Source organism: Clupea harengus, chromosome 5 (genome assembly GCF_900700415.2).
Source record: "Clupea harengus chromosome 5, Ch_v2.0.2, whole genome shotgun sequence".
NCBI lineage: Eukaryota > Metazoa > Chordata > Actinopteri > Clupeiformes > Clupeidae > Clupea > Clupea harengus.
This window is the reverse complement of record NC_045156.1, coordinates 18,807,121-18,819,399: the sequence shown is the minus strand read 5'-3', so window position 1 is coordinate 18,819,399 and position 12,279 is coordinate 18,807,121. Positions and strand designations below refer to the sequence as shown.

At 42.4% G+C, this 12,279-nt stretch overlaps 1 protein-coding gene across 3 annotated transcripts; it reads left to right on the top strand.

The window, feature by feature from the left end:
* The first annotated feature begins 5,786 nt into the window (after positions 1-5,786).
* h6pd (hexose-6-phosphate dehydrogenase (glucose 1-dehydrogenase)) lies at positions 5,787-11,538 on the top strand. Of its 3 annotated transcripts, none has more exons than XM_042707842.1 (5): positions 5,787-5,884; positions 7,786-8,489; positions 9,099-9,216; positions 9,357-9,626; positions 9,847-11,538. In XM_042707842.1, the coding sequence occupies exons 2-5, from the start codon at positions 7,827-7,829 to the stop codon at positions 11,184-11,186; spliced, it is 2,391 nt and encodes a 796-aa protein (XP_042563776.1). In that variant the 5' UTR covers positions 5,787-5,884; positions 7,786-7,826; the 3' UTR covers positions 11,187-11,538. The 3 variants fall into 3 exon arrangements, with proteins under 3 accessions (XP_042563776.1, XP_031423846.1, XP_031423847.1); XM_031567986.2 differs by lacking the exon at positions 5,787-5,884 and adding an exon at positions 6,077-6,343 and having other exon boundaries at positions 7,785-8,489; XM_031567987.2 differs by lacking the exon at positions 5,787-5,884 and adding an exon at positions 7,288-7,498 and having other exon boundaries at positions 7,785-8,489.
* The last annotated feature ends 741 nt before the right edge of the window (positions 11,539-12,279 follow it).

Below are 12,279 nucleotides of genomic sequence, written 5' to 3'. Positions count from 1 at the left end.
CCACCAAGCCACTATCAGCGCAGCAGTACTGAACCCCTGTGCCTCATGGCCCCAGCAGCCCAGCCGAGCCCGCCATCCAAACCTCCACGCAGTTTTTGCCGCTAGCACCACCAGTTGAAGGAGACTGCCACTCCGCTTCTGCCAGCTTGGGGGTCCTCTGCTTCACTGCTGCCAGCTCAGGGGCCGCATTGCCGCCACCTGGGGGTTCTCCACGCCATCGCTGTCAGCCTGAGTGTTCTCCGTGTCGCCGCTGCCAATCAACGGGTGTCCACACCATCTCTCTGATCCCCGATCCAGAGACCAGGGCCTGCTACTGCTGGCGGTCCAGCCTTGACAACCAGGGAGGCCTCCCTGGAGCGGGCTTGGCAACTACATCAGCCTCCCCAACACTTCAGGGACTTTGCCATGTCTGAAGAGGCTCTTTTCCTGCACTCCACAGTTCCACGAGCTTCCGTCATTGTCAGAGCTTGTGGTAGTGCTAGGTCCTTCTCCAATGCTCTCGAACATCTCTCCTCTCTTCTTCCATGCTAGCTTGCCACAATACTTTCTTATGCACTGTAATAATTATATTGATGAACAAGAAACCCATGCAACTATTGCTTAAGTATAACTTCCTCTAAAACTGCATACCCTCCACGTCCACTGAACTGATTATCCTTCTGTCACAATGCTATGCCGTGTGGCTAGAGCAGCAAGAATGCCTTTGTATAGGATAAGACATTCCAAGATTGAAATAAAACTTTGTTGTGAAAAAGAATATGTTCCAAGACCGAGCTTAATTGCAGTCCGTGATTCTGGTGAAAGGTTGTTGATATCTTGAGTTCTCACCAGTTGTTCACCAATTGTTTATGGCTCGATCCGAGCCACTATGTTTGTTTCCCATCTACAATGCCAGAACTGTGTACAAACACCAGATTGTTTGAATGCACTGCACTTAGAGGACTGCGAGGAGCACTATAAATGCTTGATGTCTGTTCTGTCATTCTTTTATTTCCCATTGAAGTTACTTGTAAATTGCTTGTCTGCCCATGTTGGATGCATTTGAAATCTGATAAAAAATTCCATCTAATTCCATTTCCGACAGAAGGGAAACAACAGGGTACTGAAGGGCCAGTCATTTTCAGTGATTATTAAGATTGCTCTGATTATTAAATGTAAATGAATAACGCTTTGTTTGTGATGACTATTGTGTTTAGTTTAACAGCTAGCACCTAGACGTTGTCAAATGTGTTCCAGGAACTGTTGATTTTTTTTCCCTCCCCGATTTATAAATTCAACACTGCTTGCAGGGGATCAGCTGGAAATTATTTTATGTAGCTTTTTCCCCAATACATGTTTACATAAATCACCTATTTCCATATGTATTGTAATGTCATTTAAATGTACTTGTTACATTCTACAGGTGTATTCACAGCACCACTGAAGGGGATTTATATGTGTATGTTTAACAATATCATTTCTGCTGCCCATAGCTCAACTTTTGGCTACATCTCTACTAGAACCAACAAAAGAACCAACTGTTGAAATGTGATCGTGACAGAATTGAGGGTGGATCTAATGGAGCAATTTTGCAGTTGGATCAGGTCTGTGTGTGTCTCAAGACTGGTACATGGGTCTATTATAACAGCCACTACACTACATTTAATGGTGCCTTACTTTCTGTTATATGAATGAGAAGATGCCACTTGTAGGATGCCCAGAATGATCCAGTGACGAATTGATTTAGTCATTGTTTCATACATTTTAACAACAAATGAGAGGCTTCACTACCAACTGTATATTTTATTCAGTTTTGCTTTTGATACTTTTGCTGGTTGATAGGGTATTGTGAAATTGTATTCTCAGTTATGTGGGCAAGGATTGTATTATTTCTTAAAATAATGGAGGATATTAATCACAAAGTTACCAGAGGCAAGAGTGTCATGGATTAGTGTAACTCCATCCCTGAAGTCATCCTGAACCTTGCAAGGTCGATGCGGACGGATCAACGACCGGTTGGTAGTCTCATTTTATTTGCTGAACAAGACTGCCCCTCCTCTCAGCCCCTTGCCCACCTTTTAACATGTCTAAAGAGTATGCCATGGGTGGAGTTAGGCTCAGAGCTGAGGGGGAGTTACACTTTAATGGAAAACTTGGGTATAGGTACTTGGGCAAAGTACAGGTTCTGCAGAGGCATGATGTAACCACGGATGCCCTTTCGCCTCGTTTGAATATCATGCCATAGTTCTAAAGTGCCAGCCTCCTGTTCTGACAGTAACTGTGTATAGGTCACCCAAACAATGTCCCACTTTTTCTAACAGACTTTTCAGAACTACTCTCCATTATCCACACAAACTACGATATGATTATTATCACTGGTGATTTTAACATACATGTGGATAATGGGAACGAGTCAAAGGCCAGGGATTATTATGAATCTCTTGAATTCCATGGACTTTACTCAACACATTACTGAACCCACTCACAACCGTGGCCACTCCCTTGATCTAGTGATTACATAGGGTCTTACAACTGTTATATCGTCTATCTGTGGCCTTGCTCTTTCCGACCACTTTTGTATTTTCTTTACAGCACTGGTACCTAAAGTTAAAGATAGTGCTGAATGTTTTATTTAGAAACGCTATCTTAATTCTCCAGCAGCTGAGAATTTCAAAGTAATGATGAACATAACTAGTACAAAAAACCCAGAGGCGGGGCCATCATGTGTTAATGATCTAGTAACTACTCTCAATACAAAATTAAGGACAGCACTTGTAGCACCATTGAAACAAAAAAAAGTTTTAGCCAAACAAAAAGCTCCATGCAGAATTGAGGAAATGATTCAACTTAAGAGCTCTTTTAGAAGGTCTGAGCGTACATGGAGAAACACCAAGCTACAGGTCCATCTTGATATTTTTAAGGATTATCTTTCAGTCTTTAATAAAGCAATAAGAAATGCTAGGAAGGATAATTTTTCTAATTTGATATCTATAAATTCTTCAATTTAGACTCTTCAGTTCTAAACAATTTTAGACCCATCTGCAACCTTCCCTTTCTAAGCAAAATCCTGGAAAAAAATGTCTTTAAATAATTTCCTAGATGCTAACTGTGCCTTTGACACTTTCAAATCTGGTTTTCGTTCCAATCATAGCACAGAAACGGCATTAGTCAAGGTTGTACATTACCTCAGGATTAAATTAACCTTCTGGATCTGAGTGCAGCATTTGACACTGTCGATCATGATATCCTTATTGATAGGCTTGAAAATTGGGTTGGCCTCGCTGGTCCAGTCCTAAAATGGTTTAGGACCTATCTAACTGGCCGGGAATACTTTGTCGCCCTCGGAGACCCCAGCTCAAAAAACATTTGTACGACCATTTTAGGGCCCTTACTTTTCAGTCTATACATGTTACCCCTTGGTAGTGTCATTAGGAGGCACAACATCAACTATCATAGCTATGCAGATGATACCCAGCTCTATATTTCTGTAACACCCAACAACTACAGCTCTATTGATTGTTTGGTAAATTGCTTTTCTGATATAAATGTATGGATGTCACAAAACGTTCTCCAGCTCAACCAAGATAAAACAGAGGTATTAGTCATTGGTGAAAAAAATGAAAGAGAGAAACTATCTGCACATCTAAAAACACTAGCACTTAACACCAAGCACGAGGCCAGAAACCTAGGTGTCATATTTGACTCAGATCTCAATTTATAAAAATATAATTAAAACATCTTTTTATAACTTATATAACATTGCTAAGGTGCAACCGTTTCTCTCAGGCTGACACTGAAAGACTGATGCACGCGTTTATCACGAGCAGGCTCTGGAAAATCTGTGTCTCTTTACAAATTGTTTTCCTTCTGTGAGGCGCATTGTTTTACCCTCTGGTTTGAAATGCGCCGTAAAAATAAAGTTGGATTTGATTTGATGTAGGAGAAGCTGCAATTTGAGGTTTAACATAAATTCAAACACACTTCCACCCTCTGCTGGTCAAGTACTTGTAGTGTCATGGATGTGGTATGAGTTTAGATTTCATTTAATTGCATAAGACAGCTGTAGCCTGGTCAAGAAATCTTGCATACGGTATACTGAAGTGATGAACTAATAATGAACTAACTTAATTGTGATGAATATCTACAAATGTCTCTGAAGAGACACTGGTGGGATAAACAGTCATCTATCTGAGGTCTGAAATTAGAATCAACCACTTATTTGCATGACATGAATCCATAATAATCATTTACAGGTCAACTAAATACAAACAACATTCTGAATGCTGCTTTATATTTTTTGAATTTGCTCCTACTAGAGGGGACAGATACACTCTATTTGAAAGCCAATGGTCACAGGGGTTATCTAGGACACAAACACTTAAAAAAAAAAAGTGTCTCAAGGTAAAACTTGCACAAGACTTGTAGTAAAGTGTAGTGTGTAGTTCTGTATAAGGAACTTATGTTCACTTTTATATAGCATATATGATAACAGCATGTTAACACACATAATCATAGCCCCTCAGAATAAGACAGAATTGTATTTATTTATTTATGACCTACCTTGAATGTTGAAGGGTATGCCATTGTAGTATAAAATGTTTAAGCTCTTTACCACACATTTATCATGCAAGTATTGTACATAACAAGTGTGATTTCTGTATATTTTTAGAGACCTTTTCCATTTGGCTATAGCATTATTAACTCATCAGTTTTTCATACAGGCCGACCATTTGCAACTGGCTTCTGCTAATTCAGCCAGTTCAGCCAGTCTTTAACAGAACTAACAGCAAAAAAGCATCAACAGTAGGTTACTGGTCCATTACAGAGCTATTGCCTGAGATATCAGATGCTTCCCCTTTGTTCTCTTGCCTCAGCCCTCTAGGGAGCCCCCTGGTGGTCACAGAACCTAAACCAGCCACAGTTAACTTACCCGCACAATACGTTCTTCGCCAAAAAGAACTTGGTACCTCTAATAAATGCACCGATTTATAAAAAACAACAATATATGTATTACCAGAACTGTGTCAAAAGCCACAGTGCAAGGTAGCAGATTTATAATTTCACTTAAGGAAAGACAAAGAAGGCATTAAGAATATATTCTTGTTGCAAGATTAGGGTACATAGTAAATTACACTTGTGATAATTTAGGAGAGCACCAAAAACATTATGTTTCTTGTAGTCTGCATGACTAGAAGACATTGTTTCTCAGAATTCTTATTCATGAAGCATATCCTGTTTGTCTGCTTCAGTCTTTTACTACATTATTCTTACTTTTATGTACGAAAGCCATTCAGATGCTGGTAAGAAGCCTAATAGTTTAGCCTATAATCTTTTGACTCTTGAAGCTACATCATCAGGTCTACATTGTGTCAAGTTACTATTTTGTCAAACACTACATCATGCCTTTAGTCGTGGTAAACTTCCTAATAGAAGACTCCTATGGCTTCATTCTCCCAGCAAAACAAACTCACAGGGCTTTTCTTTTAGGAGGTTTACCACTTATTCTGAGTTAATCCCCCCAAAACACACACACACACACACACATATGCAGATGGATATAGGGAAACACTTCAGTCAGGGTCATTGCCAAAGATGTTTAATAGGCGGAGCCTATCTAAAATCTTGGCTGCTGTAACATTTCAGAAGGCTGAAATTCAGGCAAAATTGCATACTTTAGTCTATGCTACCTTTAAAACGACCTATATGTTGTTTTTGTCTAAATGGTTAAGACAGGCGCATGCAAGTCGGAATAGGTCAGGGAGTATCGGCAAGACACCTGCTTCCTTATAGCCGATAGTTTTCTGATCCGGATATACTGGTCACGTGGTATAATTGTAGGAAGCCCCATAGCTGAGAGTTGACTGCCGACTTCAGTCCACTTTTGTGCACTGACAGACCAACACAGGTAGGACATAAGTTGTCTACACATTTTGGGGGGGGGGGTTGTTTAGTTTCAGTTTTAATGGGCTGACTCTGAAGCGTGGCGTGCAAAAGAGAAGGGTTACCAATGACAGACTGCATTTGTTCCGTTACTGGGTTATTCTGCTGTATCAACAACATAGCACGCCCGACATCATTCAGCGTGCGTGTAGGCAGGTGAATGAGTTAGCTATGAACGTTCCCTGTGATGACCCGCGTTAGACCACTGGTTATCGTGCTCTAAACCGATTTACTCTGACATTCCTTGTTCATGAATGCTTTCACAAACTGCCCAGTCGTGTCTGATTGCGATTGCTCAGTCATTTTTTTGTCAGGAGAAATAGCCTGATGTATACGAGAGTTGCACGATATGCGGAATGGAATAACCAACTGTACTGTGCTTCGTGGGTTAACTGAACAGCATTACCAGAAATCGCCATCCAAGGTTGACAACTCTGATTAAGCTATGTTTTGTTTGTAATGTGTTACCAAATGTCTTTGCATTGCTTTCTCACGGTGATGGTTTTATGGTTCATATTGTTGATGGTTTATATGAATATTATGTAACAGTTCTGTGCATTAAATCATCATCATTCAGGCAATGTAAATAATGTCATCTTGATTTGAAAAAGAGATAGGTCCACTAACGCGCAATACTCTGGTTTGGCACGCGGGGTGAACTCCATTCTCGTGCATGTCCACTACAATGCACTCAGTAGCCTACACTCTTTTATTTATTCCCGCTTGTGAGGTCGGACAAAGGAGTGCCCCCCTACGGTTAAGAGGTCACAGGTTGTTACAGGAACATTATGTGGTTTAGATGTATTGAATAGCAATTTTGGCAAATTATGTTCTCCAGTGATTTGATAGTCGTCATGGTTTTGATGTCAGCATGTGTCCAGTGAGATATTTATGATATAGTTAATGAAACAAAGACAATAAGGATTGCGTTGAGGAATTTGCAGACCTCCCAAGATGTACAAGTTTGCTGATTAAGCTGTTTGTCAGTATAACAAAAGTCGGGACTTGACTTAAAATCTAATACACCTACTTTCCACCCTTGCAACACGTCTAGGAAAAGAAATGTATCAGTTGCTGAATTTTTCAGTTTATCAAACACCGTGTTTATCTTTGAAGATAGCAGCGATGACCTGCTGGTCACTACATCTCGTAATATGTTGTGTAACACCTGACGGTAATAAGCAATGTACACATTGTAATGTTTGCTTTATCTGGTCAGGGAGAATATACTGGAAATCTGTTTTATGGATATCTTGTCAATGTTCTGAAATGAAATGATTGTATATGATGTTATGAAACAGAATAGAAGTTTTCCAGTAATGTCCATACCCTTTAACCTGTCTGGTAACCTCACTTCCCCAGAAGGTTCTGCTTTGTTATTGCACTAACTATCACTGCTTTGCCATACTGAGAATGCTAGGCATTAGATATGCCTCTTCCTGTTTGATCTGGATTGCTCTAAAAAACAAGGATCGCTTTGTCGGAGTGAGACTAATGATATTATCGGCAGTACATTAATGGCAAGAAGGCTATGTGGGCCGAGATTGATTTATGTTCAGAGGACTTGAAAAGTAAAAGGGTAGGGGACAAATTATAATAGCTGTTTTTTCAATATGTGCTTAAACAAGTTTAACTTTTTTTTGGGAGAAATGGATTACTCTATTAACCGATCAAGACTGATGGACAGTACAGAATAAGATAACAGTAGTGGCCTAATGTCAGTGATGTTTTTAAGATGTACAGATGTACACAAATAGTACCAGTTGTAATTTTGCACAGATGTGAATTCAGGATGTGTAATCCAACATGTTTGGCTAGATATTTAATCCCGTTGTAGTCCTTAAAACTTCCTGTCTTTTTGTCAGTTTTTTTTTTGTGTAGGAGACTGGTGTGATTGGGGCTGGACCATGCGGAAGGCAACGTGGGGACTGCTGCTTCTGCTGACCTGTGCAGCCACCTGTGATCAGAGTGGCCAGAACCAAGATGGAGAGCAGAAGGGCCCTTCACGCAGGGGCCACGTGTCAGTGGTGGTAGTAGGTAGCACAGGTGACCTTGCCAAGAAGTACCTTTGGCAGGGCTTCTTCAACCTGTACGCTAGCCAGGTGGGCAAGGGCTACAGCTTCTCCTTCTACGGAGGTGGGCTGTCTCCAGACGGCAGGGGCACCCCTCTTCTCTTCGAAATCCTCAAGAGCCAGGACTGCCCCGTGGATGTGTCCGATGAGCGCTGCGCCCTGGTGAGGGAGCAATTCCTGCGGCTAGCCCAGTACAGGCAGCTGAAGACGGAGGAGGACTATCAGGCCCTGGGCCAGCACATCGAGACTCAGCTCAAGCAGGAGGGCATGGTGGAGGCCGGACGACTCTTCTACCTTTCCGTGCCGGCCTTTGCCTACGCCGACATCGCCCAGCGCGTGAACCGAAGCTGCCGGCCACCGGGGACTGCCTGGCTCAGGGTGGTGCTTGAGAAACCCTTCGGCCACGACTCCAACAGCGCACAGGAGCTTGCCACACAGCTGGCCAGCTCTCTCAAAGAAGACGAGATGTTCAGAATCGACCACTACCTCGGGAAGCAGGTACTCAATGCAAATATGAGCAGTTTATCCAAAGCAATGAGAGTTTTGTAGTGCTTTGTAGTGTAACAGAAACTCCAGGATAAGTGTCGAGAAGACCCCTGTGTACATGGCATGACATGAAAAAGGAACAACATGTTATGATTATTTGTGAACCTTTTTAAAAAAAATTCTCTACAGATCCAATCTAACACCTCATAAAATATTATGGTTAAGATCTTTTTAAGTGAAACTAACAGTCTTGTTACAATGGATGACTTTAATATTTCCCTACACAGTTGTTGGTGTTGCAATACCTGGAACAGCTTTATCCTTAGGCCGCTATCAAAACTCCCAGAAATAAGATAGTGGTGCCAAGAAATATGCGGAGTTGCTCAATTAGCCTGTTAGTAAGTGGCCAGTGTATTGTGCAAGTAGTTGCATTTTGCTTCACGGGACAGATTTGTACGCCTTGCTTTGCTCTGTTTAGAAATACTTCAGGAAATACTACAATTTTGTATCCTAGTGCTCAGTACTAAATGAAATTACCCAAGAAATCTGTCATTTAAATAACAGCTAACGCACAGATCAGTTTTCTAATGGCAGTTAATTTATCATTCTATCTCCCAAAAGGTTGTTTCCCAGATATTACCATTTAGAAAGGGGAACAGGAAACTCCTAAAATCAATATGGAATAAACACCATATTGACAGAATGGAGATCGTGCTCAAGGAAACTCTAGATGCCAAAGGTATTGAGTGTGACCGTAACAATGCATTTTACCTTACTAATTGTACTTAAACCTAAAGATGGAAACCAGTCAAATGCCAAAGCACTTCAGCTGTCAATTCATGTCAAGCAGTATGCTTTCTGTCTTTCATTTCACTGCAGGGCGTATCTCCTTTTATGACCAGTATGGAGTCATCAGGGATGTGATCCAAAATCACTTGACTGAAGTCATGACCCTTTTGACCATGAGCGTCCCCAAAAACCTGACAGATTGTAAAGAAATCAATCGGAACAAGCTCAAAGTCTTCAGCGCTCTCCATCAGCTCGACATGCCCAGTGCTGTGCTTGGACAGTACCAGACATACAATTCTGAAGTCCAGCTTGAACTCAACAAGACCAAAGATCACTTCAGCCTTTCTCCGACATATGCAGGTAGGTTGGCTGATCAATTACCAAAATGTTGTGTGTAACTGTAGATGTGTCATAGTTGAATTGATTGTATATTTAATTTGTACATGTATATATTATTCTATACATTTATATTGAGAGACAGTAATGAAAAACATGACTAATCTGATACTTGACTGGTATGCACTGGATGAAACCGTTGACCATTGTTTTTAATTGAAAAAGCTTTTTATTCTGTGTTCAGGTATTGCAGTCCACACTACCATGCCACAGTTTGACGGGGTGCCCATATTCCTGGTCTCGGGTAAACTCCTAGACGAGAGGGTTGGGTACGCCCGCATCACTTTTAAGAACAATGTGTTCTGTGCGCAGGACCAGACCAGTATTACATGTAGGCCAAAGCAGATAGTGTTTTACATCGGCCAAGGGCAACTTCAGTACCCAGCAATACTTGTGAGTAAGAATCTTTTCAAGCCAGCCCTGGTGAATAATGGTTGGAAGGAAGTCATTGAGAATGATGACACTCTCTTGTTCGGGATCCCCCTGTCAGACTACTACATTCAGACACCAGTAGTCCAACAAGAGGCTTATACAGAGTTGATCTCGCAAGTTTTCCGTGGGCGGAGGGACCACTTTGTTAGTGCCGAAAGCCTCCTGGCCTCGTGGAAATTCTGGACACCTCTGCTGAACAGCCTGAAGCACACGTTCCCCCGGCCTTACCCCGGCGGCGCTGCCAACGGCAACCTCCTGGACTTCCAGCTGCAGGGACGTGAGGTGAGGTTCTGCAGCGAGGCCCTGGTGAACATGATCCCCCAGGAGAAGACAGAGAGCTTTCAGGTGATGCAGGGCAAGTACCGCAGTGCCGACATGGTGTCGGCCTGGTCCAAGGAGCTGGTGGAGCGGCTGGCTCACGACCTCCAGGAGGCGGCCGAGGAGTCGGTGCAGGAGGGCACGCCCTTCCACCTGGCGCTGTCAGGCGGCTCCAGCCCACTGGCGCTCTTCAAGCAGCTGACGCAGCACCACTACGCCTTCCCCTGGTGGAACACGCACGTGTGGATGGCCGACGAGCGCTGCGTGCCACCCAACGAGGCCGAGTCCAACTTCCGCACAATCCACGACCATCTGCTGCAGCACGTGCACCTGCCCTACTTCAACATCCACCCGATGCCCGTGCAACTCAACCAGCGGCTGTGTGTGGAGGAGGACGGCGGCGCGCTCGTCTACGAGCAAGACATCGCCCGGCTCGTCAACAGCTCCAGCTTCAGCTACGTCCTCCTGGGTGTGGGTTTCGACGGGCACACGGCCTCGCTCTTCCCGGGGAACAGGCTGGGCAGCAGCGGGGAGAGGCTGGTGGCGCTCACCGAGAGCCCGCTCAAACCTCACCAGCGAATGAGCCTGACGTTCGGGGCAATCAACCGCGCACGGAGGGTAAGCGTGCTCATCATGGGGAAGGGCAAACACGAACTCGTGACCCAGCTCAGCCGAATCAAGGACACCCCAGACAGGTGGCCCATTACGAAGATCCAGCCAGTAAACGGAAGGCTTGTATGGTATATAGACTACGACGCACTGTTGGGCCAGTGACAACAATTCTCCTACCATGTGTCAAATGCTGTATTGAGAATGTAATGGTTTTGTATTCTGAGTGAGTTATGTTTGCTTTCAATTGATTGATAACTCTTGATAATGTTTTATTGTTTGCACTAAGGTGAATATGTAACTGAGTAGGACTGAAGTAGTGAGTGTTTATTCCCATTTTAAACATACTTCAGCTGCACCACACCCATCTACTCCTCAGCTTTACTATTCAGTAGCTACAGTTGAATAATTCCAACTACACTTAATTGAATGAATGCCTTGCTGTCACATCTAAATGCTAAGTGTGTCTGGTCAGCGTATATATTGTTCACATTTTAGACTCAGGAAGGGAATGTTGGGGGGGGGGGGGGGTGTACTGGGAATTATCTTTTTTTTTTTTTTTTTTATGTTTTTAAAAACATAGGTTCATTCATATGTACTCTTGGAAACAATTGAGTAATGTACTCATGCTGGACACAGACATGTATATGTGTGGTTTTAATGCATATCTGTACAAATGTGCCAAATCTCAAGAACCCTTTAGAAACATCAGTTATACATAATCAGGACTGATCAGGTCAGGACTGCAAAGTGTTTTTTTTTTTATTTTTGTTCTCAATATCATCTTTGTTCTGCCTTTTGAAGAAGGACCAAAATGCCTGTCATGATCCGAAAAAGCGATCACTTCTATGTATGTCAAATGAAATGTTGGAAATCGAGATGATGTCCAGACATCATGTATACACAGAGCATTATATGCAATTCTATCATGATTTCAGAACCATCCTAGATGTTTAGAGGAACACTGATTGAAGCAAAATATGAAGTAATGGTTAGTTGAACAAAGGCCTTCATTATTGATGTAGCTACTCAAAGTATTTCATGGTTATAATTCCACTCATTTCTCAGTTACAGTCATGTGAAATACTGTGAATTTGTTCCTATTTGTACTAGAGGAAAAGTTACTGTAATTGAATATGAATGCTGTTATTCCGGTTACTCACAGCTGTTGTTATAAGAGGGAAGGGAACATAATGGTGCAAATTCTGATTAGATTCTTCAACAGCAATACCTCCAGAAAAGTGCCTTATGAAACCTA